At 59.6% G+C, this 20,226-nt stretch overlaps 2 protein-coding genes across 2 annotated transcripts; both read left to right on the top strand.

Annotated features, from left to right (window-relative positions):
• Window positions 1-1,066: 1,066 nt before the first annotated feature.
• On the top strand, window positions 1,067-11,787 carry SH3BP1 (SH3 domain binding protein 1). Its single transcript, XM_075428486.1, has 19 exons — window positions 1,067-1,153; window positions 1,360-1,483; window positions 3,311-3,353; window positions 3,719-3,823; window positions 4,626-4,702; window positions 5,275-5,386; window positions 5,485-5,561; window positions 6,071-6,206; window positions 6,867-6,935; window positions 7,332-7,422; window positions 7,713-7,855; window positions 7,944-8,055; window positions 8,151-8,232; window positions 8,905-8,985; window positions 9,093-9,209; window positions 9,668-9,765; window positions 9,954-10,083; window positions 10,251-10,366; window positions 11,091-11,787. The coding sequence occupies exons 2-19, from the start codon at window positions 1,422-1,424 to the stop codon at window positions 11,447-11,449; spliced, it is 2,010 nt and encodes a 669-aa protein (XP_075284601.1). The 5' UTR covers window positions 1,067-1,153; window positions 1,360-1,421; the 3' UTR covers window positions 11,450-11,787.
• Window positions 11,788-12,325: 538 nt separating this feature from the next.
• Window positions 12,326-14,663, top strand: PDXP (pyridoxal phosphatase). Its single transcript, XM_075428328.1, has 2 exons — window positions 12,326-12,925; window positions 13,129-14,663. Exons 1-2 carry the CDS (start codon window positions 12,352-12,354, stop codon window positions 13,452-13,454), a joined length of 900 nt encoding a protein of 299 aa, XP_075284443.1. The 5' UTR covers window positions 12,326-12,351; the 3' UTR covers window positions 13,455-14,663.
• The last annotated feature ends 5,563 nt before the right edge of the window (window positions 14,664-20,226 follow it).

A 20,226-nucleotide genomic window follows, 5' to 3' on the forward strand; every position in this document is an offset into this window, starting at 1 on the left:
ACGGTGCTCACTTGCTTGGTCCCCGCTGGAAAATAGAGGTCCAGCACTGCTTTGCTTTGCACTCACTGGAGGCTCGCACACCCACTAAGAAGGAGCAGAGCCCAGCAGCCCCCAGATTATTGCTCCTCAGGCTTCGGGGCACAGGTGGAGTGGCCCTTCCACCTCATTTTCCTTTGCTGCTTGTCTCATCTGTCCACAAACTGACCGCTTCCCATCTGGGCTGGGGCACTAGTTCCCTTGCCAGCCACGTAACCCGTCCGACGGCAACCTCTGCTTTTTCTTAGTGCAGGAGGAAAGTCCCAGCTGCAGGTAGCCAGAGATAAGGCGAGGTTTACATCTGGTAGAGCCAGAAGCAAAGGTGGCGGTGCTGCAAGGAGGATGCTTTTAGACCAAAAAAAACAAAAAAAAAAGCTGAGCCCTGCTGCAGCTCTGCAGAGAGCAGGCAGCACCCAAGCCTGGGAACGGAGCGTTTGTGGTCCCCGTGCAACTGCACGGGCGACGATGCTCTGCGCTGGGCCCGACCGCCCTGCTCGGAGGAGCCCTGCCAGTAATGGGGAGTGGGGACGAAGGGGTAATAACCCGAGGCTGCAGGAGACCCTCATAGGAGACCCTTGCAGGAAAGTGGGTTGTGGAAGGGGTTGCAGGGTTGGCTTTGCTGCTCGCCCTCTCGCTTTTGTCGCGATGAGGGGGACAGGTTGTGGGCAGGGGGGAGAGGCTGGAGCTGCACCCACGAGCACGGAGAGGTGCCCGAGGGGCGCTGGCAGAGTTTGGGTGACCAGGTAGGGCAGGGTGTACATCAGGCACCCGGTACGTGCCGCACAGCCAGCTGGCACGGCCATGGGCTGCCCTGCGGCGCAGCTGGTGCTGGGCAAGGCACGAGGGGGGAAAAAACCATCCCAGCTGAGACAGAGAGCAAGAAACGGAGCGTGGGCCCTTCGCTCTGGCTCTGCAGCGGCGTGTGCTTGTCCTGCCTTGTTACGTGTTTGCTGTAATAATATTTCCCCTTTAAGGCTGGGCTGAAGTTATTTATACTTGCGGGGTGGTGACAGGAACACAGAGCGGAGCAGGAGCCCTGAACTGCTCTTACCTGATCTGCGGCGGAGGGGCGGCCGGAGGAGGAAGGAAGCTCAGAGAAAGAGAGGGAGCGAGAGAAGTGAGTCCAAAGGAGGGGAAGAGAAAGCAGGCAGGGCATCCCCAGGGAGGGACGAGGGAGGGGACCGGCTGGGGAAACAGAAAAAGGGGGAACGAGGGAAGAAGGAACGAGAGGAGTAAGGAGGGAGAGGTCCTCAGGGAAAAGCAAGGGGCAGAGTGGCTCTGGGGAGCCGAGGGGCTGCCAGCGTCCAATGCCAAGCATTGCAGAGGGGTGCTGAGCGGGCACAGCCGAGCGGAGCAGCTCTCGTGGTCCCCTCCCGGCTCTCAAGATGATGAAGAGGCAGTTTAATCGGATGCGGCAGCAGCTGTCCCATCCCAACATCACCAGCCGGTAAGGAATTCTCCACTGCCGGTGCCGGAGGGCTGGGAGGGAGTGGGACGAGGGTCCTGGAGGGCTTGCGCCAGGGCTGGACTGACCTTCTGCGGCCGGTGGCAAGGGGAAACGGGGAATGACCGCAGGTTTAGAGCATCTTCAGTGTAAGCCGAGGGGCTATGTCTCCCCAGCACTCGTGGGGCACCAGGAAGGCTGCGCTGGTGCTGCTCAGCAGCGACGTGATCCCCAAGCCCGGCTACCTCTCCCAGGGCCCACAGGTGCTACGTCCACCTGGAAACGGGCCTTTCCTAAGCTCGGCTTCCCCAGGATGTGAGGGCAGTGGGGAGGGACCTTCCAGCCATATGCCGTTGGCTGCGGAGGGTGTTTGGAGCTGGGACCTGCCCTCCTCGCTGAGACTGGGGTGCCCCATGGGAGCCAGATGCCCTGCATAGCTCTAGCTGGCCCAGCAGTGCGGTCCTCGGAGGACCCATGGAGGACTTACAGCTTCACACAAATCCCTCTGGCCCCGTCCCACCTCTGTCGCTTCCTTATTTTTCTCTTCAGCTTTCCAAAGCTCTCCCCTTGCAAAACCCAGCACTGAAATTACAGGGCTGGGCCCTCCCTTCCCAGCCCCCTCACTCCCTCTTCCCTACAGCCATGCCCGCAGGTTCCCCTGCACTGGGAGGGTGAGCGGGCCCAACCGTGTCCCCTGGACCACTGAGGTCCTTCAGCCAGCCCAGCAGAGTGACCACAGGGAAGCAGCTCCCTCATCCTGGTGGCCTTTTTGCTCTTCTTGCATTCCCCAGAGGGGAGCATGATCCCCTTTGCCATCCCTCCTCCCTCAAGATGTCTCATCTCTGCTAGACGCGCCTCCCTTTCGTTTAATGCCGGGCAGGCAGGAGGTCTCAAGCAGCTCATGCAGTCCAAGAGCGAGGTCTTCACCCGCTGCAGAGCCTCTCCTCTGCGGGCTGCGATCTCACGTGATTTCGCTTGCCTTCAACCAAGCCGCCCCCGTTTCCTGCGGTTCCACAGCCTCGTCCCACATCGGTTCTAGCAGGCGGTGAAAAGAGAGAAACACGAACTGGGGAAAAAGCAGCAGCAGCAGAGAGAAAGCAAACGGGGTTCCCTGGGTGTAGCAATGGCAGCAGGCTGTGGAGCAAGGTTTTCTCTACAGGAGGCATCAGGGAGGTTTGGTGGTGGTGGCGGCCGGTGGCTTTTGAATTTGGTTTTGAGCAGAATTTGCTGAAAACCAGAGGTTTCCTTTGCCAGACTTGCTCCTAATACCTGCTGCAAAGCCAAGCAGAAAGCTGGTTTCACATAGTCACTTCTGGGGGTGGCTGGTGTCTCAGTCCCCAGCATGAGCACAAAGATATCCTTGCCCCAGCACCGGTGGCCCCACAGCCGGTGGCTACCCGGGCCTGCAAAGAGGTGTGCTGGGCTCCAGCAGCGCTGCCCTGGATTCGCCCTCAGGGCAGAGGCGGGCGGTGGGGGTAGAATGTTCCACCAGCAAACATCCCACCCATGACGTGGTCCCACTAGGCACCCTGTCTCCAAAAACCAGGCCGCATCTGAGTGTTTTGACTGTGGTGCTCTGAACTGGAAACCCTGCCTGATGGGGTGTCCACCAGCCAGCAAGGTTGGCTCCCTTGCCGTGCTCCTGCTGTTCTCGTCCCCCCAGGCTCATTCTGTCCATAGACTTGTGTACGGTGGTCCAGGCCATAGCCAGCCTCTCCGGGTCCCTGGAACCCAGAGAAGGCAGGTGGGATGCACAAGGACCTGCCTTCCCAAGAAGGCTGAGTGGAGGTCACCTCCATCTGCTGACGGCTCCTTCTTCTTCCTCCGCAGAGCCCAAGAAGCAACCGAGCTCCTGCCGGAAGATTTGCTGCAGGTGAGGCGCGGGCTGGGCCGGCAGACGTGTGCCTGCTTGTGCCCGGGCGTGGGAACCTGCCCGCTCCTGCCTGCCATTTTCCTGGCCAGCATGTCCAACTCACAGGGCTGGGATCTGCCCACGTGCCGGAGGACAACTCCAGGACCATGGCATTAAGGGAATGGCAGGCTCCTGCCACGGGAAAGGGCTTCCCCACCTGCTCACAGAGGGATGAATCCTGACCAGGAGCTGAGCTGCCTTTTCCCTGGGCCGGGGATGCTGGGCAGGCTCACCCATGCCCAGAGCTGGGTGGTGGGGAGATGGCCTCGGGGCGCCTACGGATGGATGGTGAAGGGGCTTCCCCAGTCCCACCTTTCTGCCCCCAGATTGAGCAGAGGATCGAGCCGGCGAAGCGAGCAGCTCACAGCGTGTCCAAGAGGCTCCAAGCCTGCCTGCAGGGGCAATGCGGCTCCGAGATGGACAAGCGAGTGGTGAGTGGAGTCCTCCCTCCACAGCCCACACTCGCCTGGCTCTGTCCCCATCAGCAAAGGGGATGCCAGGCCCATGCTTTGCAGGCTTTGCTGATGGGTGGCCTAAAGCCCAGCCCAGGTCCCATCTCCAGCAGTGGATACCAGCAGGTGCCTTGGTAGAGCAGAGCAGGGCAAACCTCTCTTCCATCACTATCTTGAGGCCTCCTGAGACAGCGATGATGTCTTTGCATTGAATAACCCTCCAAAGCCCTGTTGTCCTGGTCCCTTCCTGAACCCCTGTGAACCTCTGGCATCCACAGTGCCCTGCGGTGAGAAGAACCACAGTGTGGCTGGGCACAGTGGTGCCACCTCCTCGGTTTGAACCTCCCACCCAGTTCTTCCCAGCTGATGCTCACCAGCCCTTGTCTGGGAAGCAAACAGTGGATCCCTCTGCACTTTCCTGAGCCCCTGCATGATTCTGTGGGCTCCTCTCTTCTTGGCAGCCTGACAAGCCCCAGCTTGGCTTAATTATTCCCAGTGATTAAACTACTCCATACATTTGAAGCCATGGCAGGCATTCTAACAAACTATGGAGCCTCAGTGCCTTGTTTAGCTAACTGGATCCAGGCTTTAGCTGAAGGGACATCCAAAAGGCCCTTCCTCAGGTACCAGGGCCAACAGGGCTGGGTGGGCCAGGGGAAGATGTGAGGACCCAGCACAGGGTTTGGCCACTTCCTCCCATGCCATGGTGGCACACTTCATGGGGAGGGAGCTGCCACACGCCAGCTCACCATCCCTTTCCCGAATCCTTCGCTCTGTGCAGAAGAAGCTGCCCTTGATGGCTCTGTCCATGACGATGGCTGAGAGCTTCAAGGAACTGGACACAGAGTCCAGCCTCGGGTAAGTGCCAGTGGGACAAAGGGCTGGGCGACCCCAGAAGAAGCCAGACCCTGGCAGAGCCACTGTCTTGGCTCAGGAGCTTCCACAGCCAAGCTGAGCTGTCAAACCCTGTCCTCAGAGGAAACGTTGGTGTTGCAGAAGAAGAAAGGACAGACAGCACCTTCAGCCTCCAGTTGCAGAGGCTGGCTCAGGGTCCCACATGAGTATGGGTATAGAATCACAGAATCATCAAATCATAGAATAGTTTGGGTTGGAACGGACCTTTAAAGGTCACCTAGTCTACCCCTCCCCCCTCACCCCAGTGAGGAGAATTCTTTAACTAGATCACGTTGTTCAGAGCCCCGTCCAACCTGGCCTTGAACATTTCCAGGTATGGGACATCTGCCACTAATCCAGGCAATTTGTTCCAGTGTTTCCCCACCCTCATTGTAAAAAATGTCTTCCTTCTATCCAGTCTAAATCTACCCTCTTCTAGTTTAAAACCATTGCCCCTTGTCCTATGGTGGGGGGATGTTGTGTCAGAGGGTGGCATGGCTCCAGCCTACAGTCATTTCTTCTCTGACCCCACACAGGAAAGCCCTGGAGATGGGCTGCTTCATACAGAGCTCGCTGGCCAAAATCCTGGCTGAGTTCGAGATCGCCCTGGAGCATGACGTCCTGCAGCCACTCAACAAGCTCAGCGAGGTAGCCCTGGCTGCCCTCCTGGCTCCACTCTCCCATCCCACCTCCCCTTGCTCCGTCCCCAAGCCTCTGCAACTCGCTCTGGTGCCTCTCACCCACAGGAGGATCTTCCCATCATCCTGAAGCGCAAGAAGACGCTCCAGAAGTTGATCTCTGACTGGAACACCATCAAGAGCCGGTACAGGGCACAGCATGGATGGGGAGGGCCAGGGCATGTGGGGCGCAGCTCTCAGCTAGGCTGGGGGAGAGAAGATGACTGCCCTTGGGACCAAATTTCCCAGGGCTGGAGGTGAAGTCAAAGAGGCAGCAGCTCTTCAGGAGCGCCCAGCCAGGCTCTCTCTGTGGGGCAGCCATGGGTCGTTGGTGGCTTGTTTCCACACTGCCCTCCCTTTGGCTGGAGGGAGGAAAGGAGGGAACATCTCAGGAACAGGGCTTGGGAAGGGTCCTGCAGACCCTGGGTCCTTCACACAGCCGTGCCAGGTGCTCCCCATCTTGACCAGGTCACACCCCTTGGTGTGACAGCATCTTCCTCTGGGGTGGGAAGTGAGAGGCCAAGGAAAGCCACCGCAGGACAGTACTGTGACTTGCCACTCCCCTCACGGTCCCCATACCCTTTCTGCACACCCCTCCCACCCCGTGTCCCTGGTGCTGAGGCTGTGGGTCTGCCTCTTCTCTCCCACCCCAAAGGCTGAACCAAGCTGCCAAGAGCTCCAGTAACAGCTCTGGTGCTGGCACTGGCCCCGGAGCATCTTCTGCTGCCAACAAACTGGAGATCTTGAAGGAAGAGGAGGAGGAGGTGAAGAGGAAGGTGGAGCAGTGCAAGGTGAGAACATCACTCGCTCTCTCCTGTGGGGCAGCTCCAGGGCTGGAGACCTGCTCCCCTCCAGTGGCTCCATCCAAGGTGACCCCATGTCAAGTCAGATGCAGCCAGCTGGCACATCCTGCCCTCTACAAGCAAACCAAGTCCCTCGAGGAGCAGAAGTAGGGAGATGCCCCAAGCCTGGGGAGGAAGAAGGGCAAAGGATTCAAAGCAAAAGCTGCTGCAGATAGGAGGCTCCAGGCTACAGCAGGGAGCTTATGGGGTCCCCTCAGGCTGGGAGTCAGCTGAGTTGGGGTCTGTGCTGGGTGGCAGAGGACTTTCCCATCAGCTTTCTCCACCTCTGCCCTGTTTCTCTGAAAAGCCCAGTGCCTTGTCTGATAGATCCCATGGGCCTGCTGGAGCTGGAGGTGCAGGGACCTCTTGCCCCTGAGCCTCTTGTGGCAGGACCCTGATCATAGGCCAGGTCACTGACGCTACCCAAATGCAAGCAATGGGGGCAAGGATAAATCCCCATGTGGTCCTAGCCTACCTTCCCACCACATCCCAGAGACCCTGTCCGGGTGACTCATGGCCCAGACCGAGGAGCTTTGAGAAGACATCCTCTCTTCCTTGGGTGCCAGGGAGGAGGTGCAAGTTTGCTCTTTTCTGTGTCTCCCTTCCCAGGACGAGTACATGGCTGACCTCTACCACTTCTCCACCAAAGAGGACAGCTACGCCAGCTACTTCATCAGAGTAAGTCCTCTCTCGCACTTCTCCTCCACATGTGAACATCTCCTGGGGCATGTGTGAGCCCATCCTCGTCCCCACTCGCAGAGAGCCCTCCGGCCGGGGCAGGGGACAGCCCCAGGCACCAGCAGATGCCCAAAGCTGGCCTTGCTCCATGCACCGCAGCTGCACATCGCCGCTAGCACCAACTGCAAATAGAGCAGCTTGTCCCGATGACCCCCCCATCCCCAATTTGCCCTCTACCCCTCACCACAGCCATGGTCCCACAAACCCCGGAGGGGTTCCCCTTGCAGCTTCCCCTTTGCCCTGTCTCCATGTGGGTGCAATGTCCTGGGGATGGGGGTCTCTCCAAGAGGGGCGGAGGCTGAACTGAGCACTGTTTGTGTGTTCCCTGTCCGGCAGCTGCTGGAAATCCAAGCCCAGTACCACCGCCAGTCCTTGGGATCGCTGGACTCGGCTCTGGCGGAGCTGAAGGAAAGCCACAGCCCGACAGGTACCCGCCGGCTCTCCACACAGCCCGGGCAGAGCCGCAGCTGAGCCCGGGGGATGCGAGCGTGGCTGATGAGGCTGGGAAAGGCAATATTTCCCTCTCTGTGCCTGCTGCTGCTTCCCACATTGGGCTGGCGGGATGGGGACCGCAGCCTGAGGCGGGCTGGGGATGCTGCCTGCCCTGCCTCGGCTTCCACCCAGCCAGCCCCTGCTCACAGCGAGATGTTGGCTTGGCTAGATCCTGGATGGCCCTGGCAGCCACCATCCCTCCCGACATTCACCTCCCCCCTCCAGAGCCCTCCTTTGCTGCAGATACCCCGGTGGCAGGGTACTATGGCGTGCCCCTGGAGACGCATCTCAAGAGCTTGGGCCGGGAGATCGCGCTGCCCATCGAAGCCTGTGTGATGATGCTGCTGGCCTCCGGCATGAGGGAGGAGGTAGGCAGCACTCCTGACCCCCCACCCTGCCACCATCCCCCCCAAAACGCAGCACCCCGTGTCCCTTCCCTCTTCACCCCATCCCCAGGGACTCTTCCGGCTGGCGGCGGGTGCCTCGGTGCTGAGGAAGCTGAAGAGCAGCTTGGCCAGCGGCTCCAACGCCCTGGAGGAGTTTTACTCGGACCCCCACGCCGTGGCCGGTGGGTGCCAGCAAGGCGGGATGGGGGGACACAGTCAGGCAGCTCCTGCCATCCCCCAACCACCATTGCCTCCGCCGCTCCCCCTCCCCTTCAAGGTGCGCTGAAATCCTACCTGCGGGAGCTGCCCCAGCCTTTGATGACCTTCGAGCTCTACAACGAATGGGTCAAAGTGGCCAGGTGGGTCCGGGCGTTGGGGCGGAAAAGGCTGGTGGGGCTCAAAAAGCCCCATCACCACCCTCCCTCCATCCCTCCCAGCACTTGGAACAGGCTCCTTTGCCACGTGGGGAGGTAAGAACGCAGCGCCTGGTCTGTCCCCTGCTCGGCTGAAAACCAGATGGCCCAAAATCTGAGAGAATAGCAATAAAAAAATACAGAAGGGTGAGCGGGAAGGCTGCAGCCTTTTTGATTGCAAGAAGCGCTCAAACTATGAAGACCCTCATGGCTTCAATGGCATGAGCTTCACCTCACCGGCCCACCAGCCCAGTTTGGCCTCTTGCTTTCGGGATGGAAGGGGTGGTGGAGGCGGCACAGCAAAAAGCCTGGGGGAAGGGGAAGGGCACCTTTCTTGAGATATCAGCTCAGTGCCATTGACCCCTGTAGCTGTGGTGAAATAGGGCTGCTGCTCGTGGCAAGGCAGTGCTCGTCCCCAGGCCCTCCCACAACTTATGTTCACATCGTATTGAATCCCTCTGAGCCTTTGGGATGCGGTAATGGCAGTAAAGGCAGCAGAAGAGCATCTCCATCCCCGCACGGGGTGGCCAGCGCTGCCCTTCCTCCCCTGCCTGCCACGTCCCTCTCTGCCGTAGGGAGCGGGCTGAGCTCTCCGCTCCTCCCTCCTCTCTCTCGCAGCTTAAAGGATGTTGACAGCCGCGTACAGAGCCTGCAAGACACCTGCAGCCGCCTGCCCCGGGAGAGCTACAACAATCTGAGGTGTTTTGCAGGGACGGGGCTTCTTCGGCCCCAAGCAATCACTGGGGGCAGTCGTTCCCTCCCCGAATCCGTACTTACTGCCCCCTTGCCCTCCTTTTGCCCCACAGGTATCTGATCAAGTTTTTAGCCAAGCTGGCCGAACACCAAGAGTTGAATAAAATGACCCCCAGCAATATCGCCATCGTGCTGGGCCCCAACCTGCTGTGGGCGCAGCAGAGCACAGGGTAAGGCCTGGCTCGGAGGGGTGGGAGGCAGCCCGGGGTGCCCTGAGCACTGACACCGTGGGAAAGGCTGATCTAAAGCACCTGCAGCCTCTTCCATCTTCAAGTTCCATCCCTCACCCACGCACGGCCAGAGCAGCACGTCCCCTCGCCAAGCACACGTCTGCTGAGCCGCTCTGCAAAGTAGCAGAGGAAGGGGCTGAGACCAGGACTTGTGACATGGATGGCCTCCAACACCGTTGGCCTCCAACAGCAAACTAGGGTTTCCAGGACAGGGAACAAGGTTGGCCTCCAACACCAAACTAGGGTCTCCAGGACAGGGAACATGGCCCACCTCCCACCCTACCAACCCCCTCGGCTGGGTTGTCTCCCTTTAGGCTCTGCCCCCTCAGGGATGGACACCAGAAGGGTTAATGCTCCAAAAACCTTCTTCTGATGCCTCCCCCACCCCTGTCTTTCAGAGACCCTGTGCAGCTGGACTTGGCCTCGGTGTCCTCCATCCAGGTGGTTGGCGTGGTGGAAGCCCTCATCCAGAATGCGGACACCCTCTTCCCTGGAGGTAGGGCCAGGGCCAGGCTCGGGGGGCTGCAGCAGAGGGTGAAGCGGGGCAGAAGGGATGGGGACATTTCTCCATCGCCAGGAGGAGGAACACAGGGGGCTACTGTGGATCCCCGCCGTGGGGTCGCCGGGGGAAGCTCTGCACGGCAAGCGCTTCTTCACGGGGTCTCCTCCTTGCTCTCCACTCAGAGGTAGATTTCAACGTCTCGGGCATGTTCACGCTGCCCGCAAGCAGCGGACTTGGCGAGGCCGACCCAGTGGAAGAGCCGTCGCCCGAGCCCCCTCTGGCCGGGACCCCCGCTCTCCTGGATGGAGAGGCGTAAGTCCGGCGGGAGCTGGGGGCTCTGCCCGTCCCAGCTCTCCCCATGTCCTCCCCTCATCCCACCCCGCGCCACCAGCCGTGTCCTTGCCAGAGGGATGCAAGGTGCCTCATGGCCAGGACCGCCGTGCCCAACCAAACCATGACCTGCCCAGTTCTCCACACAGCACCTCAAGGGACCCCGAGGCCGTGTCTGAGCCACGATCCCCAGCGGTGACCCGACCGTCTCCCGAAGCCATGGGGCCACCGGCTCCGCAGACAACTGATGACACCGCCCGCAAAGGTTAGGGTGCCGCAGCCTGCACAGTGCCTGGGAGATGACACCTCCCAACGCCACATCCCCTGGTTTGCCTTCATCCCACCGTTCCCCGTGAGAAAGGGTGCTGGGGACATCCCGTCTTGGGGTGAGCACCCCCGTGAAGAGGTGTCAAAGCTCACAGCCCCTTGTGAAGGGACGAGGGTGGGCTTGTTCAGCCTGAAGAAGAGAAGGCTGCGAGAGGACCTAATATATGCTTACAAATATCTCAAGGGCGGGTGTCAGGAGGATGGGGCCAAACTCTTTTCAGTGGTGCCCAGCGACAGGACAATGGGCAATGAGCACAAACTGAAGCATAGGAAGTTCCGTCTGAACATGAGGAAGAACTTCTTCCCTCTGAGGGTGACGGAGCACTGGCACAGGCTGCCCAGGGAGGTTGTGGAGTCTCCTTCTCTGGAGATATTCAAGACCCGCCTGGACGTGGTCCTGTGCAGCCTGCTGTAGGTGACCCTGCTTTGGCAGGGGGGTTGGACCAGATGACCCACAGAGGTCCCTTCTAACCCCGAACATTCTGTGATTCTGTGATTCTGTGAAAAGCCCCCGTCATGCGCTTGGGTCTCTGGCGTGGGAGCCGGGCGAGGGGCAGCTTGTCCGTCAGTCTGCCTGACCCACGGCCGGCACCTCAGCCCCCTCTGCCCCGGGGAGAGACCCCGGCAGAGGGGACCCCAGCCCACCCTGGCTTTCTTTCCAGGCAAGCGTCCAGCTCCGTCCCGACCCGCGACACCGCTGCCGCCCGTGGCCCATCCCCGCAGCATGGCCCCCACCCCGGCGGCCCCTGAGCACACAGCCAGCCCCAAAGCCCGGCCGCGGCGGACTGTCGGGGCTCCCAGCCGAGCCCCCTCCATCCCGCCGCCGGTCCCCCCGCAGCCGGCGCGTCGCCGCAGCCGAGACGCCCCACCATCGTGCCCCGGGCCTCCCGCCGGCGAGCACCACGCGGCGGCTGCCACGGACTGCACCCCAGGAGCCACGGACAAGGGGCAGCCGCTGCCTGCGGGCGAAAGGAGTCCCCCGGCCACATCACCACCGGCAGGACAGCCCACGGAGGACTGAGGAGGGTCGGGGGGGGGGGGGCACGGCGGCCATCTTACTCCTTGGCTCGCCCACCTCGCCTTCCTCCCCACAACACCATGTCCCTACCGGGGAGCTGGGCTGGGCTTCAGGCCCTGCCACCCCTCAGGGACCCGGCTCCTGGGCCAGGATCCCCCGGCGCCTCGTGAGCCACCCCCTCGGGTGCCCGGGGGGCAGGAGGGGCGAGGCGGGGAGGGCCGGTGGGACAGCACAGGCAGGCTGGGTCCCGGGGCGCCATTTGCGGGCGCAGGGCCTGAGTCCCAGCCCCTTCTGCCTCAAAAAGTGTTGCCCCAGGGACACACAGACGGATATACACGTGAATACATAGATATATATTTTGAAGCTAAATTATTTAAAGGGCTGGTGTCATGGCGGCGGGCAGGTGCGAGTGGGGCGCGCTTGGCAGCTCGAGGCGCTGGAGGCTGCAGCCGGGAGGAGGGAAGGGGAGCTCGGTGGGGCTGCCGACACGGAGAGGCACTGCCCAGCCCCAGAGCGGGAGGACGGGACGGGACAGGAGCGCAGGGGAAGAGGACGGGGGCGAGGCGTAATGGCGGCCCCGCTGCCCACAGGCCCCGCCCGCCAGCAGGGGGCGCCCTGCCGCAGCGCGCTCACCCGGGAGAGGCGGTGGCCGGGAGAGGGCGGCTTGAGCCAATCGCCCAGCGCGCTCGGGCTCTGTCCCGCCGCCCTCAGCAGCCAACAGGGCGGCGCGGCTGTCACTTTGCGATCCGGCCTCCCCGCCCCCTTCCCCTCCAGGGCGACAGGGCAGCGCGGCTGCCGCTCGGCGCTTTCCCCGCCCCTCGTCGGGCGGAGGAGCGGGGTGATTGGCGGAGGGGCGGGTGATTGGCGGGGCGGCCGGCGGCCGGGCGGGGTGCCGGAGCGGCGGCATGGCGAGCTGCCGGCGGCTGAGCGGCGCGGGATTGCGGGAGGTGCTGGGCCCGGCGCAGGGCTTGCTCTTCGACTGCGACGGCGTGCTGTGGGCGGGCGAGCGCGCCGTCCCCGGCGCCCCGGAGCTGCTGGAGCGGCTGCGGCGCAGCGGCAAGGCCGCCCTGTTCGTCAGCAACAACAGCCGGCGCTCCGTCGCCGAGCTGGAGAGGCGGTTCAGCCGCCTCGGCTTCCGCGGCGTCCGCGCCGAGCACGTCTTCAGCTCCGCGCTCTGCTCCGCGCTCTTCCTCCGCCAGCGCCTCCTCCCCGGCGGGGGGGACGGCGGCCGGGTCTTCGTGCTGGGCGGCGAGGGGCTGCGCGGCGAGGTGCGCGACGCCGGCCTGCGCCTGGCTGGGGAGGGCGAGCCGGCGGCCGGCGGCTGCGAGCCGGTGCGGGCCGTGCTGGTGGGTTACGACGAGCAGTTCACCTTCGCCAAGCTGGCGCAGGCCTGCGGGTACCTGCGCGACCCGCAGTGCCTGCTGGTGGCCACCGACCCCGACCCCTGGCACCCGCTCAGCGACGGCCGGCGCACCCCCGGTGAGCCCGAGGAACCCCCCCGACCCCTCACCCGCGGGCCCCCGGGTAGGGGATGGGGGGTGGCTTCGGCTGGAGGTCGCCATCCCAAGCCGCGGCGGTTCCCGAGGCCGTGGCGCCAGCACCCCGCTTTGCGGAGCTGCGGCACCCCGTTACCCCGCGGCTGCTTCATTTTCTCCTCCTTCCCCCCCCTAATTTTCCTCCAGGGACGGGCAGCCTCACAGCCGCCGTGGAAACCGCTTCGGGCCGCAAGGCGCTGGTGGTGGGGAAGCCCAACACCTACATGTTCGACTGCATCGTGGAGCGCTTCGGCGTCGACCCGTCCCGCACCCTGATGGTGGGAGACCGCCTGGAGACGGACATCCTCTTCGGCAAGAACTGCGGCCTCTCCACCATCCTCACCCTGACGGGTGTCTCCCGCCTGGAGGAGGCGCAGGCCTACATGGCCAGCGACAGCGCCGCTGCCCGGGATCTGGTGCCCAATTACTATGTGGACAGCATCGCGGACTTGATACCGGGCCTGGATGAGTAGCAGGCCGCACGCGTGAGGGCAGAGGGGTCAGCTTCCCCATCCCAGATCTCCCATCGGTTCCCATTTCTCTCTCACTGCCCTATTCCCTCGAATCCTGGTTTCTTCACATTCCGGCGCCCTTCTCTGGGGGCAAAATGAGGGGGGTTGGTAGGAGGGGGCAGGGTTCAAGTTCCCTCCTTTCTGCTGAGAGCTATCCGTGATGGACCGAGTCCTTCTCTCCCTCATCTGCCAGTGACTCTGGAAGAGAGCTGGAGGCCTTGAGGCTTACGGGGGGGTCAAATCAGTGTGTCTGTGTGGCCTCTCCCCCTGCAGGGGTTAGGGACCGGCTGTCTTTATTTTTCTCTTCGGTCCCCAGTGGCAGCCTTTTACTGCTGTCCCTTCGCTCGTAACTCTCCACTTTTGAGCTGCATCCCTGCAGTCTTTGTCGTGACCCTCTCCTCGCCAGGGAACGGGCTGGTGTTGCCACCAGCCTGGTCTCCGTCGGTGCCAGGGCGTGCAGAAGGAGCGTGCCGGAGCTCCGGAGCGGTGAAGGAGAGCATCGCTGCCTCCCACAAGGGAAAGGGAGCATCGCCTCATCTCTTCTCTGCCCCGTTCCTTAGAGATGTCTCCCCCACCTCCCCCTGCCCCGACTCGGTTAATAACGGTGCCAGTGTCCATCTGAAGGGCTACAGAAACAGAAGAGGCTGGTTCAAGGGGTTTTGTGCCAAACAGACAAGCTGTGAGTGCGTGCGGTGGCTCTGCAGTTGTACCTTGTTTTAAAGCGCCCTTTCTGAAGGAGGCTTGTGAAGGAGAGAGGGCTCCGAGACCGTGACAGCACAGCGGTAGTGAACTGTACGACTCTCCCCGGTTCCCCCTCCTCAGTGGGTTTTGCCATAGTACGGTGAGAGAAAAGGGCTGATGGGGGTCTGTGCTCCAGCCGCTGGTGTGCGGGTGAGGTGTTGGTGGTGTTGTTGCTGCTGTGAATGTGTCGCAGCCCTCAAAATCATTCCTTGCTGCTTTGTCTTTCTACGTTTTTTAATTTCTTGATCTTATTTATGAAACTTATTTATTGGTCAAATACTGTATTATTTGTATAAACTATGCTGACTGGTTGCACCAAGGGGACAGGGGGCAGCGCCTTTGGGCCTCCCTTACTGTCCACGTCTCATGTTGATGTTCTTACACTCACCGTGTCTCTGTATATAATAAAGTGTGAGCGTAGGCTGGAAACGGCCTCCCTTTTTTGCCTGTGGTCCCATCAAGATGAGAATGGCCTGGGTATCTGTCTTTGAGCCCTCAAAGATGAGAACGTGGCAAGACCTTTGCTCACTCAAGGGGGTGCTGCTGGGTACACAAGAGAGAGGTGGACAATGTCTTGTGGGCCGTGTCTGCGTGCTGCCGTTTGCTGCTGTCTGTTACCAGGGTCTCAGAACTGGCATTGAGGGTGGAGGTGGCCGATGGGGTGATGGCGTAGGGTGCGGGGTCCGGCCAGGTGAGTCGGAGCAGTGAGCGATGCGATCTCTGGCAGCTGCCTTTGTATCTCGCAGCACAGGCGATTCCTCGCTGGGGAGCGGCGAGTTCTTGTGCTGCGCCTGAGGTCTGCCTGCTGCTAGTCAGGTGGATCCCGACGCAGCGGTGTCCTGCCCTGCTTGGCGGTAGGTGCGAGGTGCAGCCTGTCACCCGCATCTAGCTTCCAGAGGGCTGGGAACTGCCCAGGTAAGGTTTTGCTGTGACCCTTCTTGAACGTGCTGAGCTTTCAGTGAAGGGGAGGTGGGTGTCACTGTACCCCTGGAGGTGACCTTCACCGGACTGTAGCTTGCCTTGTCCTGCATCTTCTCCCTGAGCTTGGCTGTGATCCCAGGCCGGAGGGAGAAAACAGATTAGGTGAGAAAAGCATTCGGAACCACTTGAAGGTACTTTGCCTCCCTTCCTCATATGGGAGGAGTCTCCTTCTCTGGAGATATTCAAGACCCACCTGGACAAGGTCCTGTGCAGCCTGCTGTAGGCGACCCTGCTTCGGCAGAGGAGTTGGACTAGATGACCCACAGAGGTCCCTTCCAACCCCTACCATTCTGTGATTCTGTGATTTAACAGCTGTTGGTGGTAACCAAGCATCACATCTTCCACTTGAGGGATGAGCTGTTCAGCTGAATAACCAGCCTCAGTGTAAGTTCATGCTCCGTCAGCTCATGTGGCAGAATTAGATGCAACTTACTGATCCTAGGATAATTCCAGGTGTTGAGTGTCTTCCCCCCACCCCATAACTTAGGAAATGGCCCTCCAAAACAAAAGAACATCTAAAGAGCTCTCTAAAGACTGCCTGTCATCTTAATCGGTCCCCTTTCTATGTGTCTCTCTCTCCCTTTCGTCCGTCCCCTCTCCAGTTAGAAAACCAGACGACTGGTACTCCCTTAACGAGCGCCTGACCAACACTTGCATCATCAGGCAGAGGCAAGATCAAGACCTAATGTGTCTGCTAACTACAGCTGCCTAACTAGAGATACGCAGATCCTGATTTATTTTTCAGAGCTCTCAGTTCTTGTATCCAGCTGAAACTCGGAGCGCTGTTGGTGTGACTTGGGGCCACAGCTGGGAATGCTCAGTACGGCTGCAAACTGCATAGGTTGAGTTGGTTATGTGTGTGTGTACAGAGGAGATGGTGCACAGCAGGAGCATCCCTAGCAGTTGCCCCCTTTTCTTCTAGGGTGCTTTGGGGGCGAGTCCTTCTCGTGCTCTCTGCCTTGTTCTCTCTGTTCTTTCCAGCCCTCCCAGCCAGCAGGCGGGGGTTTGGAGGCTGTCATCTCCCAGGCTAGCACACCAGGAAACAGAAGGGAATTCAGTAGCTCATTGGATCATAACAGCCTGCGTTTGGGCCCTCTCCAAAGCGACTTTGGAGTTTGCCCTTTGGATCCCAAATGGTGAGCCTGCAGAGTAGGTTTTCTTTTTCACGCGGCTGCTGCTGAAAACAGAGTTCAGCAGAGGCGATCGCTGATCCCTGTCTCTTATGACCATACAACTTCTTTTGATCTGGTGCACCTCTCCCTGAGGGCTTTGTTAGCAGAGGTGGACTTGGAGCAGAAGGGGAATAGGCTTTACCTAGTCTTCCCTTGGTTCCTCATGTAGCTGAGGGCACCAGGCAGGGGTGACCTGCATTCTGTGGATGCTTCCTCTCCCCAGCAACGGAAGCAGAGGGAGAAGTGCTTTCTCCAGCCATGGGGCTGCTTTTGCTTTGAATGGGAATGAGAGCAGCACTATAGGGGTCCATCAGGTCTGCCTGGCTTCGATTTTGTGTGGCTTTCTTCTGCCACTATCGCTCCTGTGTGTAATGGAGGTGAGCGTGAGCAGATCTCACGAGAAAACTAGACTGGAAGGGTCCCTCAGGGATGGGGAGTCCTCCATCCAAGCCTTTTGGACATCCATTCAACCACTGGCATGAAGGGGTTGGTGATCCTCCTAGGGGTCAGGCTTTGGTTTCCTCCAGGGTGGGTCTGGCGGGGCTGCAAAGCACATCTGCTGTTGAAACTGGAAAAAAAGTGATGGCTCCTGCCTGGGTGGGATGATATCTTCTTGTTTAAAGGACTTTTTCGTCTTGGGTTGAGTGTTCCAGCAAGCAGTGCTGTTGCCAGGGAGCACAGGGCTGTGGAGAGTGGAGCTGTGGCAGCGCATGGGAAGGTGGAGCGGATGGGAAGCCTGGCTTGGTGTAGTGTAAGGAAGGGTATTTATTTGCTCACCTTCAGAAAACAGCATCGTCCTTTCCTGCCGTGCAACAGAGACAACACCCAGGCGGGTGGCGGTCGTTCCATTACCCCAGGAACCTCACATCCTTCATCTCTAAGTGTGGTTACTGTGGCAACCGCTGGCTGGATGATGCAAGCAGCAGCCTGCTGAGCATCGCCTGCGCTGGGCAAGGCCCAGGGGAGAGGCTAGGGATGCCTGTGTTCCCCTGGCTGGGGGAGAGGCAGCTTCATCTTGCTTCCTGGACTCCAGCCATCCTTAGGCACGGATGGGTGGAGGGGGCAGAGAGCTGCGAGAAGTCTCCCTGGGCTCTTGGGAGCTTGGGGCAATGAGGAAAATGGTTGGATATGTGACTAGGTGAGCCTGCTTCCATAGGAAACTATCCCTTGAGCCAGAGGGAACCAAGCTATACTGCTGCCATTTGTTTGCAGTGTTCATGATTTGATGGCAGGTAACCTGTGTGTGCTCCTCCGTGGCCATCTGCTGCTTTCCTCTGCTGCTTTCCTCTACTGCTTTGTGACCTGTGGCTAGACTGCTCTCAGTGGCCTGGCTTCTAGGGCGCTGAGGCTTTGGCAACCCCATGTCCCCTAGTTCGAAATGTTCTTCACCGTGCTCCTATTTTCCTGGGATCAGCATGTTAACAGGTGCTTCCTATGTTCCCTCTCAAGCATGCTACTCTCTTCCCTTTCACAGAATGGCTGAGGCTGGGAGGGATGTCTGGAAGCCATCTGGTCCAACCATCCTGCTCAAGCAGTGCTCCCTGCGCCAGCAGCTCAGGACCATGCCCAGATGGCTTTTGACTGTCTCCAAGGATAGAGACTCCACAGCCTCTCTGGGCAGCTGGGCCAGTGCTAAGTCACCCTCACAGTAAAGAAGTGTTTCCTGACATTCAGAGGGAACCTCCCACGTTTCAATTTGTGCCCATTGCCTCTGGTCCTGCTGCTGGGAGCCACTGAGAAGAGCCTGGCTCTGTCTTCTTTGCACTCTCCCTGCAGGTATTTATACACATTGATAAGGTCCCTGCTGAACCTTCTCTTCTCCAGGCTGAATGGTCCCAACTCTCTCAGCTTTTCCTTGTGGAAGAGATGCTCCAGTCTCTTAAACATCTTTGTGACCCTTCCCTGGCCTCCCTCAGGTATGCCCCTGTCTCTCTTGTACTGGGGTGCCCAGAACTAGGCACAGTCCTGCCTCAACCTGCTGGCAACAGTTGTCCCGAAGCAGCCCACGATACTGTTAGCGTCCTTTGCTGCAAGGGCACGTTGCTGGTTCATGTTCAACTTGGTGTCCGACAGGACACCAGGCCCTGTTCTGCCACTCTGCTTTCCAGCTGGGTGGTCCTCAGCATTTACTGGTGCCTGGGGTTATTCCTTCCCAGGTGCAGGACTTCACAATTTTCCTTGTTGAACTTCACGACGTTCCTGCCAGCCCTTCTCCAGCGTGTCAAGGTCCCTCTGGGTGGCAGCATGACCCTCAGGTGTATCGGCCACCCCTCCCAGTTCTGTGTCACCAGCAAACTTGCTGAGAGTGCAGTCTGCCCCATCATCCATATCATTAATGAAGATGCTAAACAGAGTTGGACCCAGCATTGACCCCTGGAGTCCACCACTAGTTACTGGCCTCTAACTACACTTTATCACACCCTCTGGGCCTGGCCATTCAGCCAGTTTTCAGTCCACCTCACTGTTCGCTCACCCAGCCCATACTTCCATTGGCTTCTCTGTGAGGATCTTACGGGAGACAGCATCAAAGGCCTTACTGAAGCTAGGGCAGAAAATGTCCGCTGCGCTCTCGTCCTCTGCCACGCTAGTCATTTCATCGTAGAAGTTTATCAAGTTGGTCAAGTGACCGACACTTCAGGAAGACAACAAATGGGACCAGAGATATTAATCGGTGAGTAGATGCTTTTAATATGAGGAACTAATGATCATCCTGGCTGGAAAGGTGTTGGTGTTCAGCCACATGACATGGTAAGAGAGCTGGGAGGATCTGGAAGGTGTTGGAACTGGCAGGACAGAGGAGGTTTTTCTGCATGGGAAAGTGCCTCCAGAGCCAAGAAAGGATCATGATCCCAGGAACTGGCTCAATACTTGCCCAACCTGATGTGAGAATTCACTTTGCCAAGGCAGGCGGCCCCGGCGCCACCCTGTCCCGCAGCAGCCGGAGCAGGGAGGAGGAGGAGGAGCAGGAGCAGGCGAGGACCAGCAGCCTGTTACTGCCTGCCCTGGGGAGGCAGCCAGCATCTGCTCTTCCTCCAAGCAGCAATGTGGGTAGAAGTCCTTCCTCTGCAATACAGCTTCCCTCTCCTCGCTCCTCACACAAGGCATTGCCCTCTCCACCCCATAACATGGGCTTTCAAGTACCCCTTTGCCATCCCCATGTCATTATCCACTTTTTCCTTCCTTCTTGCTGCCTCGCTTCTCTGCAGACTTTGACCCCAGCAGTCTCACCAGGCAGCCCAGAAGACTTGCATGGCAATGTACATCCAGGACCTGCTGCTGTGTCGTTGGACTCTGCCTGCCTGGGAATGGTGTGTGGATAATGCATTGGAAGCGCTTCTGGCAGAGAAGCTATTTTGGTGCTTCATGTAATTCCTGGGAGATACTGAACAGCTCAAGCCATTAAGAACTCCACCAACTTAAAGAGTTAAACTGGTCTTTGTAGCTTCAACATACCACCGCAGCAAAGCACTGTCAGCTCTGTAAGCCGTCAGCATGGAGACAAGGGAGATATGATGCCAGAAACATTCCCAGGTCACAGGGCAGCTGTCTGTGACCATCCAGGTTGTTCTGCCTTGTGATTTAGCCTCCTAGATGTGCAGCTCCAGCAAATAGCAGTTCCCGTGCTGTAAATAGGATACTGCTGAGCAGTGAAATGCTCTTTTCACTTACTATGGGTGAGAGAAAGCTGTCCCTGAAATGGCACTGTTGTCCATCAGGTTGCCCAAGGCCCTGTGACAGGCTTTCTGCTCACCAGCCCTTGCTGAACCTCTAGCCTGGCTCCCACAGAAGCTGCACAGAAAGTGGTACCTGGTTAAAATTCAGGGGAAGGAATTGCTTCT

The sequence above is a fragment of the Opisthocomus hoazin genome, chromosome 8 (assembly GCF_030867145.1).
Source record: "Opisthocomus hoazin isolate bOpiHoa1 chromosome 8, bOpiHoa1.hap1, whole genome shotgun sequence".
Lineage (NCBI taxonomy): Eukaryota > Metazoa > Chordata > Aves > Opisthocomiformes > Opisthocomidae > Opisthocomus > Opisthocomus hoazin.

What these genes read in the sequence shown, in the direction of transcription:
- PDXP (XM_075428328.1), top strand. Translation starts at nt 12,352, where the DNA reads ATGGCGAGCTGCCGGCGGCTGAGCGGCGCGGGATTGCGGGAGGTGCTG. An exon ending in CGACGGCCGGCGCACCCCCG is followed by an intron (nt 12,926 to 13,128) that starts GTGAGCCCGAGG and finishes ATTTTCCTCCAG; the next exon opens with GGACGGGCAGCCTCACAGCC.
- SH3BP1 (XM_075428486.1), top strand. Translation starts at nt 1,422, where the DNA reads ATGATGAAGAGGCAGTTTAATCGGATGCGGCAGCAGCTGTCCCATCCC. An exon ending in GAGAGCTACAACAATCTGAG is followed by an intron (nt 8,986 to 9,092) that starts GTGTTTTGCAGG and finishes TTTGCCCCACAG; the next exon opens with GTATCTGATCAAGTTTTTAG. An exon ending in TGGGCGCAGCAGAGCACAGG is followed by an intron (nt 9,210 to 9,667) that starts GTAAGGCCTGGC and finishes CCTGTCTTTCAG; the next exon opens with AGACCCTGTGCAGCTGGACT.